Raw genomic sequence first — 12177 nt, 5'->3', positions numbered from 1 at the left:
GTCGTTAAAATGGGGGCACAAGTGGTGCCAGCCTTCTTTTGCTGCTCTGTGAAGGTACAGGACAGAAGGGGTGAGCAGGGAGTTGTCCTCTGTGCCAGCAGTGGGACCACAGGAGGGCCAGGGGAGGGAGGGGTGGAACTCTGTTCAGTTACTTTTGACAAGGTGTTGCCATTTATTTTACTCCTGCTGTGGCAATTATCCTGCTTGTGTCCTGCCAGTTAGCCCTGGAAGCATAAAAAACTATCCTGAAGTTACAAGGAGTAATCTCTATCCCAAAATTTAAGTCCATAAAATAGGATCGTGTCGAATGCAGAAAGCAGGGAGAGAAATGAAAACCAGAAAACTAGTTGCTTGCACCAGGTTCATCTGTCGCTCTGGAAATGCTGTTTGGGAAGTAAGCCAGACTTCTGCAGTTAGTTGTGATTTATTACAGCTCAGAGGAGCATATTCCCTCCTGTCTGTTCTGCTGCCTCTTGGTTTCTGAAAGTCAAGAGCTAAAAGTCACATCAATCAGGGTTTAGAACTTCAGTGGGTGATGTGGAATCATCCCTTGGGGACGAAGCCAGCAGCTGCAGCACATCCCAAACACAGTCCCCAAGGTTTTATGCTGTCACTGGTACTTTATTATTTTTCCCTTGCTGCAAGTACCAGTAACCATCTCTGTCCAGGCCTGTGGAATGGGGATGAGAATTTTTGCAAGCAAATTTTTGCAGCCCACTTCCTCGTGGGCTGGATTGCAAAATGCAATCTCCTAAGTCTGGAATTGAGAAGAGTATAAGCTTGCAAAGCTTGTGGCATCACTGCTGCCATCACTCCTCTGTCACTCTGCAGAAACAGCAGGCTTACAAACTTCAGAAATATTTTATTTGTTTTGGCAAAAAACTAGAGTAACAAACTTTATCTGGGTTCAAGTAGTTTACAAACACAAGAAAGACCTGTTGTCAGCACCACTCTCCCATCAGTCACACGTACAGGATTGGAGTCTCAGTGCTTCATTTGAAGAACAGAAAGAGCTCCAGCACCCACGGTCCTTGGAAAGGTCAAAGTGAAAGCCTTAAACACACCTCCAAAACCAAATGCTGTGGGCTGGGGGAGAGCTGCCACAGCCAGGGATCAAGGGAAGCTGTGTGAAAAGCAAGCAAAGGATTTTTTTCAAATCTGTCATTCATTCAGGGATGATGGTACAGCAATAGTAAGAGAGGGCTTAAGATCATTCTGTACATAACATTCAAAGAGGTGTTGTGAATAAGAGGAGTTGGTGTAAAAATTACTTTTCCTTCATGCCAAGTCACTGAGAACAGGCTGGTATGAATATTTCATGCTGTGAAAGCAGCCCAGCTAACAGAGGGCTGAGCTGGATGTGCTCTGGGAGGTTTGAAAAGCTGGTACATGCACAGAATTACATGCACTAGAATTTGGTGACCCAGGCAGCCACGGGAGGAGAGGTGGGGATGCCATCCGACCCGGAGCTCAGAGCACGCAGCATCAGCTGAGAGGAGTCTTAAAAGCTCTCTCCAGAACTGGAGCACAGCTCAGGACTGCAGAGGAACGCCCAGTGCAGTGAATGTGCCCAGGCCAGCATCAGGTCATCTCCTGTTTCTTGTTTTCCCCATAAAGAAGTGACCAAGCTTAAGAATGCACTCCTTTTCCCACCCTCAGAAGTTACCCAGTAACAACACTGTAACATAAATCTGACTAGCTCTAAGAAAATGCCCCAAACTAAGAACTGCTTTCCTCCCCTTCTTAACTCTAAGGCACCCTTTAAAAAAATTAAAAAAAAAAAAAAAAATAGAGTCATGTAGCCTTCACCTGCAATACAAGGAAGCCACTCGTTTTTAGAAACACAGGGAAAGAGACCATAACTGAACAGATTCACTCCATCCATTGCAGTGTTCTCCTGGTGCTCAGCTGAAAGAACTGGGATATGGGGCACTGCACCAACCAGAACACTCCACAGCTCTGGTCTGTCCGTTTGTTTCCAGGCTTCTTTCCAAGTAAACAGGCAGCTGAAGTTCCTTCCCAAGGACCTGTAAACTCTTCTACGTGTAACATTCATCACCTTTTATGAACAGGAACAATAAATTACAGCGTCCAGAAAGCTCCTCCAGAACCAAATATAGTCTCTTGTTTTTCTAGAATTCCCAGTCATCCACATCCAGCTGCTCCAGGTTTGACACCAGCCCAAAAATGCCACTGGGATCCTGGGGCCGAGTTCCTTCAAAGTTAGTGATGGGAGTGACGGGGCGCAGCAGCTCAGGGAGCGCTTCAGAAGCACGGCGCTTGATCTGCGTGGGGAAAAAAGCTCAGCTCTGAAATGCTTCTTCACATAGGAAGGCAGCGAGTAAGACAAGCATCCTCCTGTCTGCACTGAGAGATGCACAACCTGCATCTTGTAACAGAGCTTCGCACGGTCGTTGCAGTAACGCTTGTGTGATTCTGAGGGTAAGAGAAGCTGAAGTGTCACAGGACAGCGAGCTGCTGGAAGAGCCACATCGTGCTCCCAGAGAACAGCCCTGCCACCTTCCTAGAGAATGCAAGGCTCACTAACCTGCACTGCTGCTAATCACCAAGCTAAATTAATCATTTCAGGTCCCAGAAAATTCAGCAGCTCAAAATTCCCACCCTCAGCTTTGGTGACACTGTAAGGTAATGACTGCAGAAAAGCCACTGTTCTGTACCTGTGCATTAAGTGATCTCCTTACCTGCTTGAAAAAGGGATGATTAAGCAGAGCACCTGCACTTGGCCTGCAGAAGGAAGTTCAAATAAAACAAGAGAAGAAAACGAGTCAGTGCACTTTGACCTTCCAAGATTCAAGATGCCCACGTCGCTCAGTCAGCAATGCATCATCACAACCCCGTCCCACCCATCCCCTCCCTCGCACCAGCTCTGGCACCCAGACTCTGTGAAGATTCAACACACCAACCCAGCAGAAAACACGCTCTTAGCAGCTGACAGGGTGATCTGACGAGCACAAGGGGCAGCAGAAGGACAGGGCAGGACTTCCCAAAGGAGGCTGCAAACTGTGGCTATGAGCTCTCAAGGAAAGAGCCTCACGACATTAACGCTGCTTTTGCTGCACACACTTGATGTGCTGCTCTCAACACACAAAGCACATCCTCCCTCACGGTTTTGGAAAAACTGCAAACAACCTTCACTGGTTCTCATGGTTTATTCAGCACAAAAATTGTGCTTGTAGCAGGCTCGTGAAGAGCAGCTTTGGCCTGGCTTTACCTGAAGTCTGGATTCCGCTGAAGGCACTGTGCTACGAAGTTATGGAAGCAGTTGGAGAAGGTCCGGAGATAAGGGTGCAGGGTTGACTCTCCGTTGGCTGCTCTCACATTGCTAACAGCCATGCTCTCACCCAGCCCATAGTTTGCACTTGAACGAGAGGTTTTCATAGTCAGCTCATCAGCAGGAATTGTGGTGGTGTCTAGCAGGCAGGGAACAGTTCCATTCAGCTTTTCCAAGAGCATCTGGAAGAGAAGGACATCAACATCCCACATACACACAAACAACAATTAAAAATTCTCAGCAGTCAATTAAAATTTCTCATGTCCTTAGCATTTGGATGTTACCATTCTAACCAAAGCCTCAATACAGAAGCACTGCAGTTCTCTAGAAAAAGCAGCAATGAGGGGGGAATTCAGGGACCCTCCTGTCTCCACAACCGAGAGCTGAAATGCAGTTCTGCATGCTGAGATGAAAGAGTGAAAGATGTGCCTTTAAACCTTACCTGAGTGGAAGGCATGTCTTTAAATGGTACATGTCCATTTGCCAGCTCACAAGCTGTTATCCCTATGCTGTAGATGTCAGATTTTGCATCATATCCCTGAAGATTCTAGAAGACAAGGCAAATAAAAACTGTAGGCCTGCAGTGCAGACAGGTGATGCCCATGATTTGCTGTGTAGAACAAACAGAAACGATTCCAGCAGAAATTAGACAACCCACATATAGGATTGGTCTGTTGTTGTGGGTAGTTTTAAGGTAAAAAGTACAGAGTCAAGATGCTCATCATGAGCAAAAGCAACCCCGTGGCCATTGGTTTTACTTTTCCCAAACATACCCTAAAACCTCAGGAAGTTACACAGAGATAAGATGTATTGCTGAGCATAAGCAGTAGTTGGTTTTTAAACACACCTGCTGCAAGACTTCAGGGCTGAGCCAAGGTAGGACTTTGATGCTGTATTTGGGAAAGTCATGAACGACTTTGAGGCGCTGCCCATGGTTAATCATACTCAGGTTACTTCTCAGACCAGAGAGGTACACCTTCCCATCTACAGAAATGAGGATATGGCTGGCTTTCACACTCCTTAAAAGAACAATAAAGATCAGTCAGGTTCTCTGTCCCCAAAAGTTGACGTTCCTTACAGCACCCCAGGAATGCTGCTAGCATAGAAGTATGCCATACAGGATTTACCTGACCAACTCTGACAGTACACACCATCACAGGACCGACCACTGATAACCCAGAACACTCAGTGTTTAAAGTATAGCTTCACAATGAAAAGATAATATCAGAGGAAGGGAAAAATATGCTAAAGGGTGGAAACAGTAACGTAAGGAAGAGATTTTTAAATGATTCAACCTTAACGAGCACTGATAGAAAGACTAAAAGCTTATCAAGAGATTCCTAATGGCCATCCTGAATTCTGTGCAAAACTGCACGCACAAACACCAACAGGACTCAGTTCACCCACTTTGCTCTTCCCCCAAGGAATGTTTCTGTGGCAAGGAGAAATGCAGGACTGGAGGACTCAGGACAAATCTCCCCACACTGTCAGTCTCAATTCAGAGCCTTAGCAAGTCTGCCTGCCAACACGGCTGTCCTGACTCCACACAGACACTGGCCTTCAGGGTACAGAGGTAAGTTTGTTTCAGCAACACTGCTATTATTATTATTTTTACCTATGTACATAGCCCATATGGTGGATGTAGTCAAGTGCTTTCAATACTCCTTGGAGAATATATGCAATAGCCAATTCACTCATCCCATCCATAAAATGGGTACAGATTAGATCTTTTGCAGAACCTAAAATGAAACAAAACATCCCTTCATTGGTCAGAATAACGAGGATGTTTCAATAAAGATGTAACACCTCTTAAACTTCATTTTACAGGATATGCTGGTCAGAATAAACATACACCCTCTTCACTTACCATAGGCCATGAAAGATGTCACTACCCACAGCTCATTGTCAGCTATGAACGTTGCTTTGTATGGCACAATGTTAGGGTGGTTGAAGAGCTTGGAAACATGAAGCTCCCCCTGAAAGCAAAGAAGAGATTTTGATTCAATACAGCAAATGCAAAAATATCAATACAGTATTGATAAGCACTGCTCTTATCTTCTGTTCTCCTCTAAACTTACACTACGGCATTAGTAGGTATGTGTTACCTGCAAGAATGTGACCATTTCATTGGTGCAGGCTTCCAGGTTAACTCTTCTGACTGTGACATACTCCCCTGAGGGTTTATACCTGGCCAGGTTTACAACCATCAAGTCTTCAAAGCCTCTGCCTGAAATAAAAGGCATTCAAGCTTCAGTCGTATTTCTGGAAGCACGCAGTTCTAAAGAACTCCTCCAATCCTGGGCCCTTAAATAACCTTTATACTCATCTACTGAAATTATTTATGGCCTTGTGAGTGAAAGAAAGTAATTGTTCCATCAGAAGTCAACTCCCTTGGCACATATCCCATTGATCCCAGCCAGTAAGTTAACGTTATCCAGTCTTTCAAGCTCACAACTGAGGCAGAAATGATTCAGCTACAGCCCCTCCAAGGACAGGGACAAGATTCAGGTCCTTCTGCTGACTTTGTACTTCATACTCAGTGCTGTTAATTCACCACCTTCCATTGCAAGCCTTTGGAATAAGCATCACTTATCAAAGTGATTTGAAAATCAAAGAGGAATCGGAGAATCACAGAATTGTAGGGGCTGGAAGGAACATCCAGAGATTATTAAGTCCAACCCCCCTGCAAAGCAGGCTCTCTATTCCAGGTTACACAGAGTTCTAATGGCAAAAAAAGACCAAGCAACTCATCAAGTCAAGGCCAACAGATCTGCAGTTGTTTTTTCCCTCTGTAAAGCAGACCTCCAGTCCTCCACCCCAGCAGTAATATTACCTATGATAGTGAGCAACTCGTAACAGCTGCTGTCTGGCAGGAAGTTGCTCATGGTGTCCCTTTTATGGGATGAAGCTATCGACTCGGAGCTCGCCTCATTTGTCTGGGGAGAAAAAATAAAAGATCACGTGCCGATAAAAATCACCTGCTCCTTAAATTGCTGTACACACAATAAAATAACCGAAACAAGAGGAGATAATTTAACTGCTGTTAAAATAACACTGAACAGTTAAATGTCAACTGAAATCCAGGAGATGCCTCATTTCAGAAGGTCCAGACATCTGTGTTTTAAACTGCAAAATGTTCACTCTAAGCTACGATGTCTTCAGAAAGATTTGGACAAGGCCAATTACTGATCCCCTGGACAGTTTAAGCACTGCTCTGTAGTAACTATCTTTCTTTATTTACATCTTGCCTGAGCAAAGGCCATGGAAGCACAGAACATCTCCAGTATGCTGCCCTGTGGCACTCAGCACTCCTGCCTGATGCTGGGGCTTCGGTGCTCGCTGCATTAAGACCAGCACAGCTGAAGTTACTGAGCTGAGTGCAGAAGTGATGAACCAAGTCAGAGAAGGCACGAAGGTCAGCAGGAAAAATAAAGCTCCAAATGAAAGCAAAAATTCAGCTGCAAAGAATTAGTGCTTACAGGAGAAAAACGACCTCACACCACACAGGGAATCAGCACTCTCAAACCTGCCAGCTTTTCTTTGCTACTTCCAATATGAAGCTGCCTGCTTTATTCACACACCTCTTTTCCAGCAGCATTCTGTGCAAGACAAACTGCAAGGCTCTTGCAAGTTCCTCTCTACCTTGCAGCTCCCCTGAATTCCCAAAGTCACAAGCAGTGCATCCTAATGGGGATCCAAATTGATTTGGTGTCTCACAGCAGATTTAGTCATCTCCCATTTCCAGCACATTAACTCCCGCTGACATTTGGAAGCACAGCTCATTTCTTCCACCTCATTCTTCATCAATTGCAAATGCCCTTTATCAGACCTTTCCTTATGGCACACGAAATACAAAGGGCTCGTGCATTTTCCTACAGTGACAGTGAACATTCTTTTATTCCCAACACAGCGACGTGCCCTGCTCTGCACTCAGGAAGGGTAAACAGTGCACAAGCACAGGCATCATTTACCATAGATCACCTTTGATTCAGTCTGAGGATTCAGCTCCTGAGCAGCTTTCAGCTGTCCCTAAACATACCCTGGGGATAAGCCACAAGTCAGGCTTCCCAACTTCCAGCTTTGCAGCTGATTTCAAAGAACATTTTACCTCTCTGCATCCACCTTCAAAATAAGTGTTAATCTCAGTTATGGGCAAAGGTGAAACTCAGTTTTGTGAACGTGCTGTGATGCAATTTCAGCTCAAACAACTGCAGCACAGCAACTCAGCTGGTGTCTGTCCCAGGGTAACCAACCCCTCCGACCTCAACAGTTCTAAAACCTTCACTGCAGCCACAGCACCACACAGTGCTGCAGCCTGGCTGTGGACACTGAATGGAAAGTTACTGCCCGTCTCAAACCTGTGGTAAAGATTCTTGTTAGTTCTTTCACCCCATCATTAATTATGTCTTCCATCAATTTCACACAGTCCTGTCAGCGTCAAGATTCGACACACAGGCAGATGGAAACCTCTGAAGCAAAAAGGCACCACCAAGGAAGTGAAAGCAGAAGGCTCTGATAGCAGCATCATGGAGCAATGGCAGCAGGTGAAACGCTCAGCAGTATGTAAGTGGTTTGCTTTATTCAAGTCCATTCCAGATAGAGCATAAGCCAACAAAACAGATGCAAAAATTAAACAGGTCTTAGTCATGGTTCAGGCTGTTTCAACAGCAATGAAAAAAAAAAAAGGAATGTAAACTCTCTTTTTAGAGGTCTTCATCAGAGGTCCTCACTCACCTGTCCTCATGTTAGCAGTGACCAATAGCTGAGAGTTAATGCAAAAGGAGCTCCACCAGAAAATTATCAACATGGGATAAGAGTTGGAAAAAAAGAAAGTTAAACTGAAATGTCACTTATGAAATACTGCAAAAAAAAAACAACCAAAACAAAAAACCACTCCTTGGTGGTTTCACACAGGACAGCTTTTGGTGTATGGTTAAAAGCAAAAGCAGCTGCAAAATGAAGTCACATGTAACTTGCTTTATGGCATGACTTTCATGAATAGACAGCTTTCAGCCTCATTGATCAGGTTGTAACTGGAAATAAGTTTGATGAAACTGATCTGAGATAACTGCTGTTATAAATGCCACGTGAAAGTGAGCTGTGTGATGCTAGCAAAGATCTGCCTTTGCCAAATCACATTCATCTGAAGCAGAAAGGGGGAACGTTGTTTTTGTTCTGCTGCCTCATCACCTCCTTATTCCTTCATCCCATCCAGTCCCTTCCCCCACTGTTTGCCTTTCTGTAGAACCATGTGAGGAAAAGAAAGTTTCATTTAGCTGTAAGCACAAAAATAATCACCAGCACCCCTTCTGTGTCCAAAAATCTGAGTACTTTAACAGAAGCAATACAGATGCTCAGCTCAGTGCTCTCCCAGGATAGCATAAGGTGTGAATCTGCATCACTTTACATGAAACATTCCATGTGCTGTGTATTTTCAGCTTTGTTTGTGCCAGTAAATTACAGATAGTGACACAAAATTAATTAGCAGCAGCCTGAACTGACACAGTTACAATCAAATCACACTTAATTCCTGTTAGTAATTAGCTTGAACTAAAGCAACAGCTGCACAGATCTACAAACGTGGTGTGAGCAGGTGGGCAGCAATTCAGAGATATATCTTGCCATAAAGTATGTTATTCTCTGAGCACTGCTCATCATGAATGGCGCTGTGTGTCATCAGGGTCTGCAGAACAAAAAGCAAAGGCAAAGTTCTCAGCAGCTCTGTTTGGCTGTATGGTTTGGAGCAGAAATTCCACGTTCACAAATGGCTTCAATTTCTAGGAGGCAAAGCTCTGTGTGTGTGCAGAGAATTGGCTCTGAAGACGACCACGCAACAGGAGGTCAAGTCAGCTCAGACCAAAAATTACACGTTACTGATGTAACTGCTCTCCAGAGGAAATAAAGGAAATCAAAATCTACGTGTTCAGAAGGGAACGTGGCTCAGAATGACAAAATAATAATAAATGAGGGCTGTTTTCAGAAGTCTTGCAAGCTGACTGCTTCCATTTATTCTGAAACAGTTCAGAGATCAGCATCGCTCAAAATGAGATCTTCATAATCCCAAAACTCAGGTGGGTGGGTGGGGGACCAACCCCTACCACTAATCCAAGAGAAGAAGTTCCGACTTCCAGACCAGTCACCAAGTTTGCAAACCATACACCAAAACCTCCGTGCCAGGGTGAAACCCATCTCCACACTTATGTATAGAGATGAAGGACTAGAACCAAGGTAAAAAGAAAAATGTATATATATCAAACTTCCACAAGGATAATCTCCATGCAATGAACCACAGCACCACAGCCTGCAAACGCCACTTACTTTTCTCCTAGAGTCACCCGGAGGCTGCTCTGGAGTAAAGAAATTCATTGTTCACCAAGTTGTGTTCAACAGACACCCGAACAGAGTTGGAACATAACTGAGTGCACGACCCCACGCGATACTTATTGACACCAACAGCTACAGATATATATTCTTACACAAATAGTTAATTAACAATAAGGCTGCTGCGTTACAAGTAATCAGACAGTCGCACAAGAACAGGAATCAAAGGGATTCAGTAGTGCTGCTGTTTATATTCAACATAAAAGCAAACTGATACTTAAGAAATGACACTGATACTTAGCTTGAATAGAGAACAAATCATCTAATGTTTATTTATTTGAAGGAGAAGCTCAAAGATCTACAGATACATCTTTCCTATACTAAATCACCGACGAAGATTCCTGCATCCTAGCAGAATATTCTGCTTGTTGCACACACAGCAGACCAGAAACCAACCAGCTCTCCTACAGGCAATGCTGGGGAGCCATCATAACAGTTTCAAATTCATTTTTACTCCATTTACCTTCCCAAACCTCTGTGTTTTACTTTCACCCAAAAGCAGTTAAGCTAAGGAATCCAGATTGCAGTGTCTGCAAACAGAACTGCCATCAACGTGGAATTGATCTCCAAATGCCTTGTTGGGTGTTTGTGGTAACTTTACATTCCTAGTCAGTCTGAACAACCAGATTTGGTGCTACAACCAGATGTATCCACCTCTTTTACTGCTAGGTAGATATTTTCTCACAAAATAACACGCCTGGAGGCTACAATAAGGCTACAATAAAGCACTTCTAGAAAGGTCACTTAATGAGAGGAAAACTTACCTCCAAATAGTTCGAACTCCCTCAAGCCCTCAACAATGAACTTTTCGGACACCCACCGCTAAGAGAAAAGAAATCCCCCCAACAATTGGTTACTTCCTTTAGAGACAAACCACTCCCCTTCCCTCCCACACCCCTAAACAAAAGCAGAATCACTTCATAACACACTTCAACTGTTACTGTGCCTGTAACACAGTATGCTATGGACAAGGATTTTCGTTTTGTTTGCCACTAGGATGGCAGGCATGCAGCAAGCACACACGTGTCACTGCATCTCCTGAATGGCATGCACTTGCAATAAGGTTAATGTTAGATTATTCAAACAAGAGCTTTCACACATGCACACAGAGCAAAATAATAAGCATGCTGTGCTCCCTTGTATAAAGATATAAATGTTCGGGTGCAAAAATCAGTGTTCTTATGAAGTGACAACATCTCTGAGCACTTTGGCTACATACTATCTAGGTGCAAAATTAAAACAAGTATCGCAGAAGTTCTCTTCCAGAATTCATGCTTAGATGTCAGAGCAAGCATTGTTGGTGCAGAGATACGCTTCTACCATTCTATTTGACTCCATGATTCAAAGAAATGAGGAACAGAGAATAGAAAGTGCAGCTTTAGGCTTGCAATGCTGACTGCCAGGTTAGCGTTAAGCAATCACAAACAGCCCCGTGTCAGAACGTGGCAATAAAACAAGGTAAGAACGGATTGTGTCGTTCAATGCAAGCAAAGGCAGTCCTGGAAAGCAGCGCTCCGTGGGTGACGGTGACCGGACATCACACAGCGATCACAGCCGCTGCGCTGTAAGCCGTTAGAAGTGCTTTTCTCACGTGACGCCGATTGTTCGACACTTTAAAACGCGGAATTAACAGCGCCGCCGTTCGGTTTCCCAAATGTTCGGTTCGGAGGGCGCACGGGCGGTGCCGGGCCTTCCCCAGTTCCCCTCGTCCCGAACGCTCCGCACCGCCAGCAGCGGGGTTTTAAAGCAGCTTTTACCGCGGTTCCCGTGACCCCGGGCGCGGTGCTTTCCATACGGCCCCGAGCAGGCCGCGGCCCGGTTTACCGGCTGAGGGGAGCTGGACGCCGTTTAACACTCACCCTAATCCGTTCGGGTTTACTTACAAGAAAAGACATGGACTCCGCGATCGCGCTACCTCACGCAGCTCACGCAATGAACGGCAACCTAAGGGACGAGAACAGTTGGTTCCCCCGGCCTGGTCCCACCCGCCCCTCACGCAGCCCCCGGCCCTCACCTTCTCCTCAGGCTGCGCCCGCCTCGCACCGGTAGAGACGCTGCGTGTGACGTCAGCACGCAACCACGTGACGCAGGACGTCTCGGCGCGCTTCTATGACGTCGCCTCGCAGGCCAGCGCGCGCGCGCACATGAGAAAGGCGGGAAGCCGAGGGCGCCGCCATGTTGGTTCTCCTCAGGGTGTGGTCGAGGTCTTTCAGCACGGTTGCTCCGCAACAGCGCGGAACGGTGCTTTACTCCAAGAGGCAAAGCCTCTATCGGTACCATATCGAACGCTTTGCATTGGCTGCTGGCCCTGGCTTTACACCTACCTCTCACCCGCGGGCTGGTTCACATCACTGTCCCCACATCCTTGCTGAGGTAAAGTTAGTTGTAGTGCCTGAAAAAAACTACTACTCAAACACAAAACATACACTGAGCCCTGCCCAGGGCACCTGAGATTTTGAGGTGCCGGTAGCTGAGAGGAACATGGAGTCCAAAGCAAAGAAGAC

General features: G+C 45.4%; 1 protein-coding gene across 5 annotated transcripts; it reads right to left on the bottom strand.

Moving 5' to 3' along the window:
• Positions 1-842: 842 nt before the first annotated feature.
• Positions 843-11755, bottom strand: STRADA (STE20 related adaptor alpha). 5 transcript variants are annotated; one of them, XM_042836069.1, is made up of 13 exons: positions 11688-11755; positions 11533-11617; positions 10438-10495; positions 9611-9639; positions 6126-6228; positions 5398-5519; positions 5160-5268; positions 4908-5031; positions 4140-4311; positions 3735-3839; positions 3233-3474; positions 2703-2745; positions 843-2285 (listed from the first exon to the last, which is right to left on the bottom strand). In XM_042836069.1, exons 2-13 carry the CDS (start codon positions 11566-11568, stop codon positions 2133-2135), a joined length of 1296 nt encoding a protein of 431 aa, XP_042692003.1. In that variant the 5' UTR covers positions 11569-11617; positions 11688-11755; the 3' UTR covers positions 843-2132. The 5 variants fall into 5 exon arrangements, with proteins under 5 accessions (XP_042692003.1, XP_042692001.1, XP_042692000.1 ...); XM_042836067.1 differs by lacking the exon at positions 9611-9639 and adding an exon at positions 8027-8076 and having other exon boundaries at positions 11557-11617; XM_042836066.1 differs by lacking the exon at positions 9611-9639.
• Between the last annotated feature and the right edge of the window lie 422 nt (positions 11756-12177).

Source organism: Centrocercus urophasianus, unplaced genomic scaffold, assembly GCF_019232065.1.
Source record: "Centrocercus urophasianus isolate 14NV4802_14NV808 unplaced genomic scaffold, USGS_Curo_1.0 seq_57, whole genome shotgun sequence".
Lineage (NCBI taxonomy): Eukaryota > Metazoa > Chordata > Aves > Galliformes > Phasianidae > Centrocercus > Centrocercus urophasianus.
The sequence above is the reverse complement of the archived record's forward strand: the minus strand, read 5'-3'. Positions and strand labels throughout refer to the sequence as shown.